Below are 21,716 nucleotides of genomic sequence, written 5' to 3' on the forward strand. Positions count from 1 at the left end.
ACCGACCCTGAATCTATTGAACTCTGGAAAATAATCACCAACGCATCCACGATTTCTCGTGCCACCTCCTTCAGTACCCTGGGATGTAGACCATCAGGCCCCGGGGACTTATCAACCTTCAGACCTAACAGTCTCTCCAACACCAATTCCTGGCAAATATAAATTCCCCTCAGTTCAGGTCCTTCAGCCACTGTTACCTCAGGGAGATTGCCTGTGTCTTCCCCAGTGAACACAGACCTGAAGTACCAATTCAACTCTTCTGCCATTTCTTTGTTCCTCGTAATATATTCCCCTGTTTCTGTCTTCAAGGGCCCAATTTTAGTCTTAACCATTTTTTTGCCTTTCACATACCTAAACAAACTTTTACTGTCCTCCTTTATATTATTGGCCAGTTTACTTTCACACCTCAGTTTTCCTCTGCGTATTTCCTTCTTAGTAATCCTCTGTTGTTCTTTAAAAGCTTCCCAGTCCTCCGTTTTCCCACTTATCTTTGCTATGTTATACTTTTTCTCTTTTAACTTTATATGTTTCTTAACTTCCCTCATCAGCCACGGCCACCCAAGCCTCCTCCTAGACTATCTTCTCTGTGTTAATAAATAATATGGGATCTGTTACCATACTGGAAATACACTATGAAGCAGCAAATGGAGAGAAAGAAATTAGAATAAGATTTATTGGCAGTTTCGGGGTTTGTAGTAGTGTGAGTGTTGTAAGAATGGGAAACTCTAAAGTAGGCTCCTGTGGAAGATGGTGATCAGAGTGTACATAATGCTCTGACTGAGCGTGGTTTAGTAGACTCTTTCTAATTTGATATGTTGTAGGAAGGGTCCTCTAAAGCTCATCGAGAACTCTCTGCTTCTATATGCTATATACACCCATTCCTGATAAAGACATTTAAGGGTTATGCAATTGATGTTCCAACATTATGAAAGATATCAAGAGGATTGATAAAGCTTGGTTCTGTTAGTTGGTAAATCAGTTACTTGGGCTCAAACTGGAGATTACTAATTGAAGAACAATCTAGAAAGTTTTGAAAAATATTTCACACATTATTATAACAAATGCATGAGATAGTGTAATTAATATAAATGTTATAAGAATTAGAGAAGTATTTAAAAAGGAAGAATATAAAAATATGTTAGGAAAGGACAGGAAAATGGGGTTAAAACAAATAGCTCCAGCTGAAGAGCTTTCACAGCATCAAGCCAAAATAGTTTCAGTACATTAACTTTTTATCGTCATCTGTCTCATAGAGTCATAGAGATGTACAACATGGAATCAGACCGTTTGGTCCAATGCGTCCATGCCAACCATATATCCTAAATTAATCTAATCCCATTTGCCAGCATTTGGCCCATATCCCTCTAAACTCTTGCTATTCAAATAACCATCCAGATGCCCTTTAAATGTTGTAATTGTACCAGCCTCCACCACTTCCTCTGGCAGGTCATTCCACAAACACACCTCCCTCTGCATGAAAATATTGCCCCTTCGGTCCCTTTTAAATCTTTCCCCTCTCACTTTAAACCTATGTCCTCTAGTTCTGGACTCTCCCACCCTAGGGAAAAGACCTTATCTATTTACCCTAACCATGCCCCTTATGATTTTATAAACCTCTATAAGGTCACCCCTGAGCCTCTGATGATTCAGCAAAAATTAGCCCCAGCCTATTCAGCCTCTCCCTATCACTCAAACCCTCCAGTACTTGCAACACCCTTGTAAATGTTTTCTCTTCCCTTCCAAGTTTCACAACATCCTTCCAATAAGAGGAAGACCAGAATTGCACACAATATTCCAAAAATGGCCTAACTAATGTCCTGTACATCTTCAACATGACCTCCCAACTCCTATACTCAATGCACTGACCTATAAAAGCAAGCATACAAAACACTTTGTTCACTATCATATCTAACCTGTGACTCCACTTCCAAGGGCGGCACGGTGGCACAGCGGTTAGCACTGCTGCCTCACAGCGCCAGAGACCTGGGTTCAATTCCCGCCTCAGGCGACTGACTGTGTGGAGTTTGCATGTTCTCCCCGTGTCTGCGTGGGTTTCCTCCGGGTGCTCCGGTTTCCTCCCACAGTCCAAAGATGTGCAGGTCAGGTGAATTGGCCATGCTAAATTGCCCGTAGCGTTAGGTAAGGGGTAAATGTAGGGGTATGGGTGGGTTGCGCTTCGGCGCGTCGGTGTGGACTTGTTGGGCCGAAGGGCCTGTTTCCACACTGTCATGTAATCTAATGTAAGGAACTGTGAACTTGCGCTCCAAGGTCTCTTTGCTCAGTAACACTCCCCAGGACCTTACCAGTAAGTGTATAAGTCCTGCTCTGATTTGCCACATGCAACACCTCACATTTATCTAAATTAAACTCCATCTGCCGCTCCTCAGCCCATTGGCCCATCTGATCAAGATCCCGTAGTACTCTGAAGCAACGTTCTTAGCTGTGCACTACACCTCCAATTTTGGTGTCATCAGCAAACTTACTCATCATACCGCCTATCTTCACATCCAAATCATTTATATAAATGACAAAAAATAATTGACCCAGCACCAATCCTACAGGCACACTGCTGGTCACAGGCCTCCAGTCTAAAAAGCAATCCTCCACCACTACCCTCAGTCTTCTACCTTTAAGTCAGTTCTGTCGCCAAATGACTAGCTCTCCCTCTAATCCAAGTGATTAAAACTTGCTAACAAGGAATTCTACCAGTAACCTTGTCGGATACCTTACTGAAATCCATACAGATCATGTCCACTGCTCTGCCCACATCCTTCCGCTTTGACTGCTTCAAGAAACTCAATCAAGTTAGTGAGAAACAATTTCCCATGCACAACACCATGTTGACTATCCCTAATCAGTCCTTGCCTTTCCAAGTATATGTAAGTTCTATCCCTCAGGATTCCCTCCAACAACTTACCAATACCAATGTCAGGCTCACTGATATATAGATCTCTGACTTTTCCTTACCATCTTTCTTAAGTAGTGGCACCACATTAGCCAACTAGCATCTCACCTGTGGCTATCGATGATACAAATATCTCAGCAAGGGACCCAGCAATCACTTCCCTAGCTTCCCATAGAGTTCTAGGTTAGACCTGATCAGGTCCTGGGGATTTATCCACTTTTACGCAGTTTAAGATGTCCAGAACATCCTCTTCTGTAATATGAACATTTTTCGAGATGTCTCTACTTATTTTCCCATATTCTCTATCTTCCATATCCTCCTCCACTGTAAATACAGATGTAAAATACTTGTTTAGTATCTTCCCCATCTCCTGTGGTTCCACACATAGGTAGTCTTACTGATCTTTAAGGAGTCCTATTCTCTCCCAAGTTACCCCTTTGTTATTAATGTATTTGCCAAATCGCTTTGGATTCTCCTTAACCCTATTTGCCAAAGCTATCTCATGTCCCCTTTTTGCCCTTGTGATTTCTCTCTTAAGTATATTCGTACTGCCTGTATACTCCTCTAGGGATTCACTTAACCTCTGCTGTCTATACCTGACAATATGCTTCCTTCTTATTCTTAACCAGAACCCCAATTTCTCGAGTCATTCCGCATTCCCTACCAGCCTTGCCCTTCACCCTAACAGGAACATACATCCACCCCAATCAACTTTTGAAAAGTCTTGCCTAATACTGACAAACTTTAATTTTTCAATCCAAACTATTCTTTTCCATCACTATTTTAAAACTAATACAATTATGGTCACTGGCCCCAAAGTGCTCTCCCACTGACACCTCAGTCACCTGCCCTGCCTTATTTCTCAAGAGTAGGCCAAGTATTGCACCTTCTCTAGTAGGTACATCCACATATTGATTGAATCAGAAAAAAATCTTGTACACACTTAACAAATTCCTCTTCATCCAAACCCATAATACTATGGCAGTCCCAGTCTACATTTGTAAAGTTAAAATCCAGCACCTCCTCCTCTGTAATATGGAAATTTTTCAAGATTTCTCTATCTATTCCCCCGTACCATCACCACCCTATTATTCTTACAGATAACCGAAATCTCCTTACAAATTTGTTTCTCAATTTGGGACTGACTATTAGTGGGGGGGCTCTATATTACAATCCCAATAAGGAGGTCATCCCTTTCTTATTTCTCAGTTCCATTCAAATAACGTTCCTGGATGTATTCCCAGAAATATCTTCTATAAGTACAGACATAACGCTATCTCTAATCAAAAACAACACTCCCCTACTCTCTTGCCCCCCCTTTCTGTCTTTCCTATAGCATCTATACCCTGGAACATTAAGCTGCCAGTCCTGTCCATCTTTGAGCCATGTCTCTAACAGTTTCTCCTTTAATGATTGTCTCGTAAATCAATTCAATACATGCACAACATATCAAGCATATATGATCTTATTTCCATTAAAATACAGAGATTTTTAATTGTCAGGAAGATCTGTATTAGTACATATCATCATGTCAATACAGATACAACTGATCATTTTCTCTATTGTATTGATGCTTAGAAATAAAGATCCATTTGAATCTAAGTCATCTATAAGCTTTTATCATTCTATATAAAATTAAGTTTTTACAATGAAGTCTGTATGTTCCTATTAGGGTGAAGGGCAAGGCTGGTAGGGAATGCTGAATGCAAAAAGGTGCTCTTTTCATTTCTTTTTGATAATACAGCATTTTTTCTTTGTAAACTGCACTTACTAAGTATGGTATTTTGGTTTAATTGTCTATTTCAGTGCCCATCTATTTGCCCTATTGTAAAAAATTGATTTTTTGTTTGGACAACACTTCACCAAAAGAAATCTTAAACTAACTTAAGTTACAATCATACGGTAGCTAACAGTATATTATGCAGTGCAATTTATGGTCAGTAAATTCAACTTCCAGCACAACTTTCACATATATTCTAGACTGTCATGAAGCAAAGGAGAAAGTGAGGTCTGCAGATGCTGGAGATCAAAGTTGAAACTTTATTGCTGGAACAGCACAGCAGGTCAGGCAGCATCCAGGGAACAGGAGATTCGACGTTTCGGGCACAGGCCCTTCTTCAGGAAGGGCCTGAAGAAGGGCCTGTGCCCGAAACGTCGAATCTCCTGTTCCCTGGATGCTGCCTGACCTGCTGTGCTGTTCCAGCAATAAAGTTTCAACTGTCATGAAGCAAAGCAATTATGCATGTATACAGGTTTTCCAGGTGGCTACAGCTCTGCTTATCGGTTGGTAATGTCCAATAATAATAACTTATGAGTGGGAGTATTCAACCTCCTGAAACTGAAAGACTTTTAACAAATTCTTAACAGTTCCCAGGTGATGATAATTTTATCTACACAGCTTTTCATGAAGCTGAAGCTAAACAAATTGAGTCTACGTTTGAGGTTTCCTCCTAACAGGCTTTAACACTAAGATATATTTCTCTTAGGGTACCACTGTGCAGAGGACACTTCTTTGCACTTTTGTTAAAATATCAAGTAAACTGCATTCTGGGAAATTTAAAAACAGAAGATTTGTTATTTTTATTTAATAAAATGCTTCTGGATATTTTGCAACTTCAACGGAGCTACATATACAACTTGATGTGTCCACAGTACTCAAGGATCACCTCTAGATATGCGAGGCATGAAGATTATGGAAAACAAGTTGTGCAACAGGAAAGTGGACAGGAAAGAGAAAACATTTGCAGGGTTATAGAGAGTAGGTGGGAATGGATGGGGGAGTTACTCTTTCACAGAACTGGTGCATACAGTACAAGCTGAATGGCCCCATTCATCACAGTAACCATTCTATGACTTTAGGGACAGAAGTTCTTACTATGCCTTGTTGTGATTTGTGCTTTCTGAGACATTCTGTTCATATACCACTCCAAATCTATCTTTTAGTGGTGACTTTCAACAATTCTATGACCAACAAATCTAGCAAGCAGAGGCTTGTATGGCTATATAATATACAAACTAAAAGCAGTAGCCATGTTAACAGCAGTTAAGAATAGTTAAACGAAGGATTGTTTTGATAGGGGTTGAAAGAAAGGGAACTAAAGAGATATAGGATGAGTGCCAGTCCTGTGGAGGATTAACATCAATGTGCATTGGTCTAGTCAACTGGCCTGCTTCTGTGTTATCATTTCTATATAATTCTTTTTATTTTTAAGCTACCAGTAGTTTTTGTTGGATGATCCCTCTGATATGCAATTTAAAATTTTGTCATTCTTTTGAGAAACAAAAATCCGTCCATTTTCCACTGTCACACTTTATTTTCCATTGTCCCTAATCCTCAAATCCTGTGTAAGAAGAATTTTCGTGAATTCAGACTGGACAAAGCTTGTTATGAGTTAACATCTCTGACAAACTTTCCCTCCTTCTCTTCTCTGGAAACTAATATCTCGGTTTGGGCTTCCTCATAGTACAGACCTTTAAAATTTCTGAATGTGCTTTGGAGCCCTTGTCTGGTCTCCCTGCAATGCAGTACTTTTATTTGGTTTTCCCCTGTAAAACAGAAACCAAACTCGAACATGACGCTTCCATGTGTGGCATCATCAAGACTGACATCCCACAAGTCACAGGTTTGGGTTTCAAACTTTAATTCACTTTTTCCTCTACCTACGCAAGTTCAATCTACAGTTTTAATCACATATTCATCACAATTTCTAGTGAATCTCCTATTCATTTAATAAACAAACCAAGTATCTTGATTTCACACTGAATTTTGTTGTTTTCCTTCTACTGACCATTGATCATAAATTGTTTAATGGCTTTCATATACCTCTGCTTTTATAGAAAGTGAATTTAGACATTCCATAGAACTAATTTAGCAGCTACATGTTCTGGACCTCAGACCTTCAGTCATTCTGAAGGGTCCAATTTCTTAAAAGGGCTGTTATTCTGAGGTCAGAGTTGAGCTATTCTTGGGGTTGGAGTTGAGCTATTCCTAGGATTGGAGTTGAGCTATTCCTGGGGTTAGAGTTGAGCTATGTTGTTGGATTGGAGGACAGTACTGAAGTGTCAGCACTTTAAGTATCTGTTTTAATGAAGCATCTACACATTGCAATGCTGCACAAGCAAGGTATCTGGTAATACTCACACCATGGTGCTGCTATGTTTACTTGCAAAATGAACTTGCCTTTGTACGTTTCTTTTAAAAGATTGCATCCCTCATCTGTATATCACATTTCCCCTTTGCAGCATTTTAAATTCTAACTTAAATTTTGTCCCATTGCGTTGCATTTGTAGCTGGGGCAGAATTAGCCCTGTTATCTTTGAAGGCTCTGGTTTTATGGGCTGGCATAGACACTAAATTAATCCTCTGGGATCTCCACGTATCTTTCTTTCTAATGCCCAGGAATGACAGGGAAGCTAAAGTTTTAATTGTATTTTCGCCGAAACGAGCTTTTGCTTTTATACATTTCGACCAGCCTGCCCACCGTGCTAGTCCTGACAGATTGCTATTGGAACTGAGACATACTTGAGCCTTCCCTTTGGGTATGTTGCTGCTTGGCTGCCTTCACAGGTTTCGCCCTGTGCACTCGCGGCTCTATCGCTGCTGCCGCCGCCTGCACTGGTCTGGGCTTTGCCGAGAGAGCGTCGTTCTGCAAGGCGCTTTTCATCCGCTCCTCAAACCTGGCTATGATCATACCGTGGCGTTTAACCTCATCCCGGAGGCCCTCCGTTTCCTTCTGCAGCTGACTCCTGCCTGCAGCCAGGGAGCTGATTCGCTCCCTGTGACCCTCCACGGCTGCGGTCAGGTTGGACATCATCTCGCTCTGCTCCTTCTTCGCTTTTGACAATTGTTTGCTTCGCTCGTTGAGGACCTGCTCCAAGGTCGACATCTTCAGGTCAATTTTCTTGGTTTTCTTCTGCAGTTTCTTCATCCACGATTTTAAGGTGGCGATGTCATTTTCGGTGGCAGTGTGGAATCTGCTCATCGTAGCGCTGATGTTATCGGACTGCTCTGCTAACGACTGGAGTCGAAGGTCGACGCTCGAAGAAATATTGAAGTTGGCAGAAATGATTTGTAATCGTGTCAAGCTGAGTTCTTGAAATCGTCGAAACTGTGTTAATAAAATTGAAGAGACGGCACGCTTAAAATAATATTTCACCAGATGGCCACATTAGATTAGAGAAAAAAAAAGTCTTTAAACGAAATTATGTTGAAACTCCCGAGATGGTACAGTCATAAGAAAGTAGATACAAACAAGGAGAGAAGTAGGCCATTCGGCCCCTTTAGCACCGCCATTCAATAAGATCATGTTTGATGCAATGATAACCTCAAGTCCGCATTCCCACCTACCTCATAACCTTTCACTCCCATTCTTAACAAGAATATCTGCCTTAAAATCATGAGAAGTTCTGCTTCCATCACCCTTTCAGGAAAAGAATTCCAAAAATGTATCACCCTCTAAGAAAAATATTCTTGCTTCATCTCAATTTTGAATGGATGACCCTTGATTTTTAAACAGAGACCCACCTAATTCTGGATTCTCCCACAAGAGGAAACATTCTCACATGTATCCTTTTGAGAGCCTTCGGTATCTTATATGTTTCAATTAAGTAGCCTCTTGCTTTCCTAGATTCCATTTTTTATTTCTCTCCAGTCATTGACAGAGAGAGAGAATGGCTTTGATTGACTAATATGCCACCAGAGGGAATTAAAATGTGAGTGATGAGCGTGGTCTGAGTGCTCCGACCCCCAGAGCAGCCGTATCCAGCAGGACTTGCTCAGGAAGCTAACAGAGGTCCGCAGCCAGATGTTTGTCTGACTCACCTGCTCCTCCAGCCGTCTCAGCCGTTCAAAGAACGGTTTCCTCTGCTTCACACTTTCAGCCTGTTGTGAGCAACTGACATGCAGGTTGCAACAAACCCAAGTGATGAAAAACCAAGTAAACATTTTGCCGAACCCCATCCCGAACAGAATGACTCTGGATCCTCTCTGTGTTCCTTTCAGTAGGGGTTGGTGGTAGAACCTGAATATGAACCGTGGTGCTCTATGAGTGTGTGTGGACTTGTGTATGAGGAGGAGTTGCTTTATATTTGGCAGCTGCATGTTTTACATGATTGATGTTTCATCTCCCTCTGGCTTCTGTTACAGGAGAAAGAGAAATAAATTCATCCATTAAATATATGAGATTTGCAGAGTATAATTTCCAAATGCGTTGAAATAGTTTCCAACCGTTTACATTGTAATTCATCAATGAGCAGTGAGATCCGGTTTCCTTGAAGTAATGCACTACAACCTGATCTGTGGCGCCTGAATAGTTTTCCAGGTGGGCCACGCAATGTCTGGAGATTGTATCGTAAAAACAGAATATTGGAAGTACACATATATGAACATCTGTAAAGGTTTTTAGAGTGTTTATTCTTCAGCTTTCTGAGCCATGATTGCCAATATTTGGAGGGTTTTTTTTTTTTGCTTTCTATCCTCTGTGGCTCACTGAATTTGAGATTTCCTTGAAGCACAGTGCATTGAATTGTTTAGGCTAACTGGATACATTCTGTTAACCATCAACTATTAACAGAAGAAAGGAGATACTGTTGAAGCAATATTTTCAGATCATCTCCAGAATGTAGACTTATTAGAACCCCTTAACATCCGCCAATCAACAGGTGGAAAACCATGATACGGTTCAAAATTTATTTTTCAGTTGGTTCCTGTATTTGACCTCCTGTGGAATTCAGTTTCATTGCAGATGTAGCCAAGTCTGGAAAAAAAAATCAAAGAACTGCTGTACTAGACATTTGTATAAGGCAGGCCTATGAAAATAAGAGAGCAATTGTCATCTGTACCTATTCAAATACTCAGCGTTGCTCTGCAGAGCTTTGCTATTATACTTCCACTGATCTATCATTCAGCCAAGAATAACAACTACAGTAGTGCCTCGATATATGAACGATCGCGTTCACGAACAAATTGGTTTACGAACAGGATTGTAAGTAAAATTTTGCTTCAACGCACGTACGAAATTCAAGGTACGAATGAAGGTACGAATGCAAAAAGCCCGTGGTTTCATTGTCATTGTTCTGCTTATCTACGCGCACTTTGAACGCAAAAGCTCTCGGGCCCCGTGTGATCTCATTCAGTTCGTCTTTGGCACGCGCGCTGTGAACATCCAATGTCCAAGCATTCTTACGCTTTATTTTGTTTTTTGCATTAAATTAGCCCTCATTATGGCTCCCAAGAAAGTGAAAAGTGGAAGTGTTAGTGGTGTTAAGAAGTCTAAACATATTACTGTAGAAACAAAGAAAGAAATAATAGTTAAACACGAGAATGGTGCTCACGTATCTGATCTCGCCCTGCAGTACGACATGGCGAAATCGACTATCTGTACTATCCTAAAGAACAAAGAGGCACTAAAGGCAGCTGATGTGGCTAAAGGAGTGAATATTTTAATGAAGCAAAGGCCTAAATTGTTAGACAAGGTTGAAAAATTATTATTAGTTTGGATAAATCAAAAAGAGCTTGCTGGAGATAGTGCTAACGAGACTATAATCTGCGAGAAGGCTCTACACATACACCGTGACTTGTTGGCGACACCGCCGAGTACAAGTACTGCTAGCATTGAAGAATTTAAAGCCAGCAGAGGCTGGTTTGATAAATTTCGCCGACGAACTGGAATCCATAGTGTAATAAGGCATGGAGAAGCGGCTAGTTTGGACAAAAAGGCAGAGGAGGACTTTGTGAAGGAATTCAATAAGTTTGTCGAAGATGTCTCACATCAAGCTTTTAACTGTGATGAAACTGGACTTTTCTGGAAAAAAATGCCCAAAAGGACCTACATAACCCAAGAGGAGAAGGCACTACCGGGCCATAAACCAAGGACAGGTTCACGCTCTTATTGTGCGTGAATGCAAGTGGGATTGCAAGATTAAGCCTCTGTTAGTCTACCACTCTGAAAATCCTCATTTTTAAATGCAATAATGTGTTGAAGGCTAATGTGGAGGGCGAATAGCAAGGCTTGGGCCATGCGAATGATTTTTATGGAATGGTTGACGGAAGTTTTTGCATCAGCTGTCAAGGAATATCTTGAAACAAATAATTTGCCACTTAAGTGTCTTCTAGTAATGGACAATGCTCCTGCCCATCCTCCAAATTTGGAAGAAGACTTGGACATTGAATACGACTTCATAAAAGTAAAGTTCCTTCCTCCCAACACCACTCCTCTCATCCAACCCATGGACCAGAATGTCATTGCAAATTTCAAGAAATTATATATGAAGGCTCTGTTTGCCAGGTGTTTCCAGGTCACCAACGACACAGATTTGACCCTTGGTCAGTATTGGAAGGACCACTTCAATATCCTCCACTGCATAAGCCTTATTGATAAGGCATGGAACGAGGTCTCTTTCCATACGTTGCAGTCGGCCTGGAGGAAACTTTGGCCAGATTGTGTACCTGAGAGAGACTTTGAGGGTTTTGAGGAGGAGACATCAGTAAATGTAGTGAATGAGATTGTGACCCTGGGCCAAAATATGGGCTTGGAGGTCAATGAGAATGATGTGGCGGAGCTGGTGGAGGACCACAGACAAGAACACAGCACAGAAGATCTTGTTGAATTGCAACAGGAGCAGGTGAAGGTTATGCAGCAGGAGCATTCTGGAGAGGAGGAAGAAGAGAGGGAAGATGTATCAAGTGTTCAAATCAAAGACATTTGTAGCAAATGGAGTGAAGTGCAGGCTTTTGTTGAGAGGCATCACCCTTACACACTCATCCCAGTCTGTTACACAGTGATACAGACTCACTGCACACTCCTCACAGTCTGTTACGCAGTGATACGGACTCACTGCACACTCCTCCCAGTCTGTTACACGGTGATACGGACTCACTGCACACTCCTACCAGTGAACATTTTAAATGACAATGTGATGTCCCATTTTCGGAAAGTTCTGCAACAAATTAAAAAACAAGTTTCTCTGGATCGTTTTCTTGTAGCATCACCAACCTCCAAGAGACAAAAAAGAGAAAAGACTCCGGAAATATCCAAACAATGGGAAAATTGATTCAGTTCGCGAACTTTTCGGTTCGCGAACCGGGTTCCGGAACGGATTAAGTTTGTAAGTCGAGGAGCTACTGTATTGGCTTTACCAGTATCCTAGTGGAAAGAATAAGGGACTGTAGTTAGAACCAAAAGTCTGTAAGGGGGCAGGATAGGGCTGGAGAGAGACTTGTGAATTAAACGTAAAGAAATCGATTGAAGTAACAGCCAGACTAGGGTGAAGAATGAGCAAGTATAAATGGTCAGGAACAGATAATTTTTTAAAGTATCAACATAAGATGAGTGTTAGAAATAAATTGAGGGGAACAATAAAATCGAATTAAATCAACTACAGCATCTGGTTAAATTGAATGGACTGAAAGTTCACAAATCCCAGAGATCCGATGATCTACATCAGAGTGACAATCATGGTTGCACCGTGCTTATTGTTCAAAATTTTATGAGTAGCTGCAGATTGGAATGTTGCAAATATAACCTGTATAAGAAAGGTGAAAGAGAGAAACTAGGGAACTACAGATATGTTAGCTCGATATCATTGAACATAGAACATTATAGCGCAGCACAGGCCCTTCAGCCCTCAATGTTGCGCTGACCTGTGGAACCAATCCGAAGCCCATCTAACCAACACAATTCCAGTTTTGTCCATATGTCTATCCAATGACCATTTAAACGCCCTTAAAGTTGATGAGTCTACTACTGTTGCAGGCAGCGCATTCCATGCCCCTACTACTCTCTGAGTAAAGAAATTACCTCCTGTCCTATATCTATCACCCTCCATTTTAAAGCTATGTCCCTCATGCTAGCCATCACCAACCAAGGAAAAAGGCTCTCTCTGAACATTCCTATCTAACCCTCTGATTATCTTGTATGTCTCAATTAAGTCACCTCTCAACCTTCTCCTAATGATCAGTAATAGAAAAACTGCTCAAAAGTATTGTAAAGGATGGGATAACTGGACACTAAGAAAATATTGATCCAATTGGGCAATCAACATAGATTTACCATGGAAAGGTAAATAAGAGTTTTGATTTTGAGTATTATTATTTTCTCAGCAACCTGTTTAAAGACATTATTACACAGCTCAACAATATCCCAACAATTAAGGAGAGACAGGGGGCAGAGTTGAGTATGGTAGCCATTACAAAAGAGAAAGTGCTAGAAAGGCTAAAAGGACTAAAAATCAATAAGTCTCCTTGCCCCGATGGGCTACATCCTAGAGCTCTGAGAGAGGTGGCTGAGGAAATAACGGAGGCACTGAGTGTGATCTTTCAAAAATCAGTGGAGTCAGGGAAAGTCCCAGATGATTGGAAAATTGCGTTGTAACCCCCTTCTTCAAAAAAGGATCAAGACAAAAGATGGAAAATTATAGGCCGATTAGCTTAACCTAGGTTGTAGGTAAAATTCTAGAATCCATCATTAAGAATCTTGGAAATGCAAGGCCGGATTAGAACAAGTCAGCATGGATTTAGTAAGGGGAGGTCATGCCTGACAAACCTGTTAGAATTCTTTGAAGAGGTAACAAGTAGATTAGACTAGGGAAGCCAAGTGGATGTTATCTACCTAGACTTCCAAAAAGCCTTTGATAAGGTGTCTCATGGAAGGCTGCTAAGTAAGGTGAGGGCCCATGGTGTTCGAGGTGAGCTCCTGGCATGGATTGGGGATTGGCTGCCTGACAGAAGGCCGAGAGTTGGCATAAAAGGTTCTTTTTCAGAATGGCAGCTTGTGACAAGTGCGGTCCTGCAGGGTTCAGTGTTGGGGCCACAGCTGTTCACTTTCTATCTTAATGATCTAGATGAAGAGACTGGGGGTATTGTGACGAAGTTCGCTGATGATACGAAGTTAGGCAGACAGGTAGGTAGTTCTGAGGAGGTGGGGAGGCTGCAGAAAGCTTTAGACAGTTTAGCAGAGTGGTCCAGGAAATGGCTGATGAAATTCAACTTGAGCAAATGCGAGGTCTTGCACTTTGGAAAAAAGAATACAGGCATGGACTATTTTTTAAACGGTGAGAACATTCATAAAGCTAAAGTACAAAGGGATCTGGGAGCACTATTCCAGGATTCTCTAAAGGTTGACTTGCAGGTTAAGTCCGTGATGAAGAAAGCAAATGTAATTATGTCATTTATCTCAAGAGGGTTAGAATATAAAAGCAGTGACATGCTTCTGAGACTTTACAAAGCTCTGGTCAGGCCTCATTTAGAATACTGTATTCAATTTTGGGCCCCACACCTCAGGAAGGACATGCAGGCACTGGACCGTGTCCAGTGGAGATTCACATGGATGATCCCTGGAATGGTAGGCCTAACAAATGATAATCAGCTGAGAATCCTGGGATTGTATTCATTAGAGTTTAGAAGGTTGAGGGGAGATCTAATAGAAACTTACAAGGTAATGCATGGCTTAGAAAGGGCGGACGCTGGGAAGTTGTTTCGGTTAGGCTGGGAGACTAGGACCCATGGGCACAACCTTAAAATTAGAGGCGGTCAATTTAGAATGGAAATTAGGGGACATTTCTTCAGCCAGAGAGTGGTGGGCCTGTGGAATTCATTGCCACAGTGTGCAGTGGAGGCCAGGACATGGGGTGTCGGTAAGGCAGAGATTGATAAATTCCAGATCTCACAAGGAATTAAAGACTACAGGAAAAGTGCACATAAGTGGAATTGAAATGCCCATCAGCCTTAATTAAATGGCGGAGTGGACTCGAATGGCCTTGCTTCCACTCCTATGTCTTATGTCTTATGGTCTTATGGAAAATGATTGTGACAACATCCAGGGTGGGCAGAGTCAGAGTTAATATGATGGATGAAAACACGTCTGCTAAGACATTGAAGGGCAGATACATGAATAATGTGCTTGCAAACCGCAGCTACATTTAATTTACAGCCATTCCATTGTCCATTTGCAATGCATACAGAGCCAACACGTTTAGGGTCCAAATGTTGATTGAAGGCAATTTGCCATTTGTCCTTGCAAATTGAACGTTGATGTCTCAATGTAGCATAAGTTAGTGGCGATAGAAAAAGAGGGGAATGATGGCCAAAAGCAACCCATAACTTGTGACACCCACAAGGCTGCTGTAGAAAGTGAATATAATCACTTCATCATCTGTCATGTAAGTATTATGATGGATTCTAGTGAATGCAATTATACAGTTGATGTGGGGCTAGGTTGGAAAGGTGTTTGAGGTGCAGCAGGCACTCTCCCTTTTGCTGTTATGTTGGTCACTCAGCCGGTGTGGCAGCTTCACGAAATTGGTGCACATGCTGAGGCTGAAACTGAATGAATGATGGAGACATGGCTCTGATTATCAGAAAGCTGCATGTCTCACTCTCTGATGGAGTGTGTGCACAATCCTCATCTGCAATGTGTGCCACCACTGTGTTCAGATCCTGATTTGTTTCTTATGTTCCCAACATAAGTCATTGCCAGCAAGAGTCCTGTGTCCAGCCACTGTTGGGATATTGGTCTCTTTGGCTGCCTTCCCAAGAAGGCAAAGGTGGACACAGGAGGACCAGAGTCAATGGTAAGCCCAAGAGCAGCAGCAACCCATCACCAAGGCCAAGGAGTGTCTAGTTCAAGGAGAGACTGCCGTTGAAGGGTCCTCCAGGACGCATCGGGTCAGTCGGAGGACTAGAGATTTTGCCTCCATCTCCATTTCCTGGCAACAAGCAAGACACAGGTGAAAGTGAGACTGTAGATGCTGGAGATCAGAGTTGATAAGTGTGGCACTGGTAAAGCACAGCAGGTCAGGCAGCATCCGAAAAGCAGAACTGTAGGGAGACTGGAGGGGAAGGGGACTTTGAGATGAATAGGAGGAGTGGGTGGAGCTGGGGGCGTTGGCTGGGAAGGTGGCAAGTAGATGCAATTGGGAGGTGATGGTGATAGGTCAGAGTGGAAGGTGGAGTGGATAGGTGGGAAGGAAGATGAACAAGTGGGGCAGTTCAAGAGGGCAGTGCTGAGTTGGAGGGTTAGATCTGGGGGGAGGGGCGATGAGAAAACTGGCAAAATAGATGTTGATGCCGCGTGGTTGGAGGGTCCCAAGGGGAAAGCTGGGATTTGGCTGGGATTTGGCAGTGGTGGAGGCACTTGCACACCCTTGGCTGAGTGGGTGGGGTGTTGAAGTGTTCAGCCACAGTATGGTGGGATGGTTTGGTGCGCGTGTCCCAGAGACGTTCTCTGGAACGTTCAGCGAGTTGGCGTCCTGTCTCCCCAATGTAGAGGAGATCACATTGAGAGCAATGGTCACAGTAGATGAGGTGTTAACTGTGCAGGAAAATCTCTGCCATATGTGGTAGGATCCTTTGTGACCTTGGACAGAGGTGAGGGGAAAGTGTGGGTGCAGGTTTTACACATCTTGCGGCAGCAAAGGAAGGTGCTGGGAATGGAGGGTCAGCATGCGATGTGGGCCTAACAAGGGAGTTGAAAGTGGTGGGGAGCAACATATATCTCTGGTGGAGGGGTTTGACTGTCGGTGGCGGAAATGGCAGAGAATGATGCGCTGAATCCTGAGATTGGTGGGGTAAAGGTAAGGAGCAGGAAGATTCTATCCGTGTTGGACTTGGAGTGGTGTGGTTCAAGGGTGGAGGTGCAGGAAGTGGAGGAGATATGCTGGAGGGCATTGTTGACCACGTGAGAGGGGAAATTGCAGTCCTTGAAATAGGAGGCCATCTGGGATGTTCTGGAGTGGAATTGTTCCTCCTGAGAGCACATATGACAGAGACGGAAGAATTAGGAATAAGGGATAGCATTTTTACTGGAGGGGGTGTGGCAGAGGTGCAGTCCCATCAGCTGTGGGAGTCAGTGGGTTTGAAGTAGATGTCCGTGTTGAGTCGGTCGTCAGAAATTGAGACAGATAGGTCCAGGAAGGGAAGGAGGTGTCTGAGGTGATCCAGTTGAGCTTGAGGTCAGGGTGGAAGGTGTTTGTGAAGTTGATGAACTGTTGATGACAAGCACGATAAGGTAATGACACAGGTTCTGTATGGAACCTGCGCCCACACCTCCTCCCTCACCTCCATCCAAGGCCCTAAAGTAGCCTTCCACATCCATCAAAGTTTTACCTGCACATCCACCAATATCATTTATTGTATCAATTGCTCCCGATGCGGTCTCCTCTACATTGGGGAGACTGGACGCCTCCTAGCAGAGCGCTTTAGGGAACATCTCTGGGACACCCGCACCAATCAACCACACCCCCTGTGGCCCAACATTTCACTCCCCCTCCCACTCTGCTGAGGACATGGAGGTCCTGGGCCTCCTTCACCGCCGCTCCCTCATCAACAGACGCCTGGAGGAAGAACGCCTCATCTTCCGCCTCGGAACACTTCAACCCCAGGGCATCAATGTGGACTTCAAGCTTATCTCTCCATGCTTCAGGCTCTCTGCCTTTATTCCTGATGAAGGGCTTTTGCCCGAAACTGCTCCTCGGATTCTGTCTGAACTGTTGTGCTCTTCCAGCACCACTAATCCAGAAACAGGTTCTGTATGTCCCAGGATAACATGCTGGAACTTTACCAGCTGCTAGAGCAAACCCTGGGGACTGCAGGAGTGGGAGACCATTCTCTTCCAATGACTGTGGGTACAGCCATGATGGACATTAGTTCAAGTGGCGTCTTCCTGGGAGTGATGGGTGACTTGTGTGGGATCTCTCAGTCGGTCCCCCACAAACATGTCAAGGTAGTGACTGATCCCATTTGTGCAAATTCATACAGATTACTTTATATGTTGTTTAATAAGGTTCAGTTATTTCATACAATGGAAAAGTATGCAAAACAGGTGGGTAAAAAAATTGAGGTAACTCCAGGAGTCATGGGTTTGGACAATGTGTTCAAAGTTTAACAAAACTGTGAGGTCTCAGGCTTTGGGAATATTGCAAGGATGGGATGCCGATTTGCTACAATCTGCAAACGCTGGGATTTTGTTTTGGGGACCATCAGAAGAGAGCCGAAGGGTCTGTTTCCATGCTGTATGACTCTAAGAACTTGTGATTTGGGGTGGACAGTGGAGCATTAGCAACTAGGAGCCAGTAGAGGGCCCCCACGCTGCAATACCGAGACAGGCCAGCGGGTGGCGCAGGATGTGGCTGCGTGTTTCCGGTTGCTGGATTCCGGTGGACAATGGCGGCGCTGCTGAAAGGGCTGCGTTTGGTTAGTTCAGGTCTGTGTCTGTGACACTGAGATCTTGCAACTCGCCGCTGTGGAGCTAGTTGTCGTGAAGCCAGATTTAGGGGTTTATTCCAGTTCAGTCGGTGGCCCGGTAGCAGTCCTTGCTCAGTACCTGATTGTTGCTGTACCCTGCAATCTGCTGGACAACACAGAGCTCCCTGGTCACTAACTGTACCCACTTACTCCAAAACCGATAACATACTGCTCGTCTATATCCTCTGATAAGTGTTTGCATTATCTACTGCAAGTGATTTCAGTATCTCTGTAAATCTATGCTTTTTAATCTATGGGCCTTTAATCTTTGACTTTTCTGCACTGTCTGCCCCGGGGCTAAAGTTTACCTTTGTCACCACTGAATTTTATTTGTTTCTCAATCATATTCAGGCACTTTGCCATTGACTTGGTGTGCTGTTGACTGTTTGCAATCTCCACGCAAAAGTCCAACTTGGTGTCCTTGTTAAGTTTTATACTTTTACCTTGATTAGTTACCAAGTAATTGATGTATATTAACAGCATGAATAATAAAGTATCAATAATGATGCACTAATTGTCACCTACTATATAATACAATCTGCAACAAATGAGTCACAGAAACTATCAACTTTAATACATACCCAGTTGTTCATACATTTCTAATGTATACACTAAATTCATAAACAGACTTGGAACAAAAACTCTGCTGAAATCTAAACTGGTATTAACAAAATTTACTTTAGCCACAAGCTCAGTTAGCTCACAATGCATAGCACAGAAACTGGTTGTAAAACCTTTTATATGGAATCCAGGTTACATTATTTCCCTTTTAATTTGGATTTGTTTTTCATAAAATAACATGCTCCTCTGGCTGGTTCTCTTTGCACCAAATCACGTGCTTTGAGATTTCCATCATCCTATATCTTTAATTAACCTCAACTCTGACATGTGATCTAATTGTCACTTTTGGAATGGGGGCCAATTAGTTTGAATGTTTTGGACTCAGTCTACCCTTGGTGCAGCCCACCCTTCAGGTTCTACTTTTGATTGTTCTTTTTCAGTTTATTGTTGATCTGCTTCAAAGTATCTACTTTGTGGGCTTGTTATTTGATGTACCTTTACACTCCTCCTTTCTTGCTGTTGTTTTGACCAGTTTATTTTATGTTCTTATTGGGAAGTTGGTGTTGTTGACATGCTACTGTAATAAAATATCTTAAGATTTCGGCTTTAAAAGAGTTGTAAACGTTTGAAGTTACCTAATAAGTGAAAACCTGTTGACACCAGATGCTGTCATTCCCTGAGCATTTGGTAGCTGTAACTTGTTTTTGTCTTTCAGGAAACTTATCGCTTCATGGCATTAAAAGTTTACAGTATAAATCAACAAGGATTTTGAGCCAGTTGCCATGCAAATCATCATACCAAAGGAGACCGTTCTCAAATAAGAACATGACAGTGGAACTTGACAGCAATACAGGTAATTTCAAAAGTTCATGTGTGTTGTGATTCAGGAGAGCTAATGAATGGTACATGATATTCGGTTAGTTGTTTGATAAAGCATTAATTTTATAATTTATTTTCAGCGTAGAACAATAACTATATTTCTGTGGTATGTAGTTACATTAACCTTAGCAGCATGTCATTGAGTAAAGTTCAAACTCTTTCCATCATGGAATAGAGGCCTTCTGAAACAGGCTCTTGGAAAATCAGGCTGAATGATCTTCTTTGTAAAGTTCAGCTTTATTCTTTTGAGGTAAGTGTTGGAAAGAAAAGTGCACCCCACCTTTGTGTTCTAATAGGAGCAAGATCATTGTGTTGATCAAGTCCAAGTGAATTGGCTTCCTTTGCAGAAAGTTGTGTCTATTATGCTGTCAGGAATCCCAAGTAATGCTACATGTCCGGGTAATAACAAAGTTCACATTCAAATCCAAGGTGAATGATGTGTTCTGTTGAAACGAAATGTGGCAGAAGACCAAGCTGAGACCCTAACTGAATGGAGGATTGTGAAGATTTAATATCCTAATTATTGGAAAATTCAAGGGGGAAAACTGATTGGAAATACATGAGTTTTTTTTCGCATTTATTCAATTTTCAAATTTATACAACAAAATTCTGAATGAATATCACCCAAGATGAAATCTACCATCTAACAATTTTTAAGGGACAATTCATTTTGACTTTTTGTAGCAATCTTCCAACTTCCTCTGCCAATTTAAAATCCTACTTTGGCAAAGCAGTCAACCATGAACAGCTGGATATCCAAGTTTGTTTTGGTTGGCAAAAGGCCATGAATGTACCTCAAATCCTCGGCTCCCAAACAAGAGGAAAGACAAAGGTTCTTTCTGACTCGACAGCTTTAATGCAAGTGTAGCTTATTCCTCTCTCCAGAATTTCACTGTGCTTGGATGTGGAGTTCAGAACTTTCTTCCCAACCCCCTTCTACAGCACGTTGTTCACAAGCCCACAGAAGAGACATCTGGAGAGCTGGAGGAAATATTCTTCCTCCAAACATCTGACTTGGAGGCAGCTGTGTTGCTGCCTCAACTATCCCTTGGGTGGTGATAGCTTTCTTTCCAGAAGAATGGAAAGTTCTCACAAAAAAAAACAGTGCTGAATGCAGTTTCGTGTGATAAAAGGAGTACTGGTTTAGGTGCTTCCAATCGTAGTTGACAAATATCATTTAATAATCGTGCCCCAATATTGTTATCTTCAGATGAAGCTAATCCTCCAGAAGTTTAGTGTGTAACCTTCAATATGGACCTTTGAAACTCTCCCTCTACTCAGCTAGCATCCAACTCCCAACTGGCAGAAAACCTGACAGAACCCTTGGAATCATGAGCTAGGCTGATGGGAAAATTGACAGTGGAAAAGCAGTCAGTCTCTTAACATCACCTGTGTCAAAATTCATAAAGACATTTTCACAGTGAAATCCTACACATTCTGCCCATTGCTCATATTCTGTAAATTCCATTCCTCCGCATCAAGTGATTGATGGATGGACTCAGCTAAAAGGGCATCCCCTCCTGGTATGAGGGTCAGTGTAATCAATAAATAAAGATGGAGAGTGTGAAAGTTAGTGCACAGTAAAGTATTAAAAGAGAAGGGCAAATCAGTAGGATTTTAAAAACCTTGTACCGAAATGTATGCAGTGTTTTGAATATAAGAACTAGGAGCAAGGAGTAGGCCAATGGCCCTTTGAGCCTGCTCAACCATTCAGTAAGATCATGGCTGATCTTATCGTGGATTCAGCTCCACTTGCCTGTGCTCTCACTGTAACCCTTAATTCCTTCATTGTTCAAAAAAAAATCAGTCTTAGCTTTAAGGATATTTACTGAAGTAGCGTCAACTATTTCACTGGGCAGGGAATTCCATAGATTTACGACTCTCTGGGTGAAGAAGTTCCTTCTCAATTCAGTCCTAAATCTGCTCCCCCAATTCTGAGGTTATTCCATAAGACCATAAGACATAGGAGTGGAAGTAAGGCCATTCGGCCCATCGAGTCCACTCCGCCATTCAATCATGGCTGATGCGCATTTCAGCTCCACTTACCAGCGTTCTCCCCGTAGCCCTTAATTCCTCTAGACAACAAGAATTTATCAATCTCGGCCTTGAACTGGACTTCATTGAGTTGTAGAA

General features: G+C 42.3%; 2 protein-coding genes across 4 annotated transcripts in view; one reads left to right on the forward strand and one right to left on the reverse strand.

Annotated features, from left to right (window-relative positions):
* LOC122560674 (pentraxin-4) overlaps window positions 1–9,921 on the reverse strand; it is a 13,487-nt gene extending 3,566 nt beyond the window's left edge. The window contains exons 1-2 of the mRNA XM_043711568.1: window positions 8,727–9,921; window positions 7,428–8,013 (exon numbers count right to left, since the gene is read on the reverse strand). Of these exons, the coding sequence (XP_043567503.1) occupies window positions 7,428–8,013; window positions 8,727–9,005 (865 nt within the window). The 5' untranslated portion in view covers window positions 9,006–9,921. The remainder of the gene's footprint in view (window positions 1–7,427; window positions 8,014–8,726) is intronic.
* Window positions 9,922–11,985: 2,064 nt separating this feature from the next.
* eci1 (enoyl-CoA delta isomerase 1) overlaps window positions 11,986–21,716 on the forward strand; it is a 31,090-nt gene continuing 21,359 nt past the window's right edge. Inside the window, exons 1-2 of one of the 3 annotated variants that reach the window (XM_043711571.1) lie at window positions 11,986–12,010; window positions 19,420–19,557. In XM_043711571.1, coding sequence (XP_043567506.1) covers window positions 19,530–19,557 — 28 coding nt within the window. In that variant the 5' untranslated portion in view covers window positions 11,986–12,010; window positions 19,420–19,529. Of the gene's footprint in view, window positions 12,011–17,995; window positions 18,103–19,038; window positions 19,118–19,419; window positions 19,558–21,716 lie in introns of those variants that run through there. The other 2 variants (XM_043711570.1, XM_043711569.1) reach the window with 2 other exon arrangements.

The sequence above is a fragment of the Chiloscyllium plagiosum genome, chromosome 21, assembly GCF_004010195.1.
Source record: "Chiloscyllium plagiosum isolate BGI_BamShark_2017 chromosome 21, ASM401019v2, whole genome shotgun sequence".
NCBI lineage: Eukaryota > Metazoa > Chordata > Chondrichthyes > Orectolobiformes > Hemiscylliidae > Chiloscyllium > Chiloscyllium plagiosum.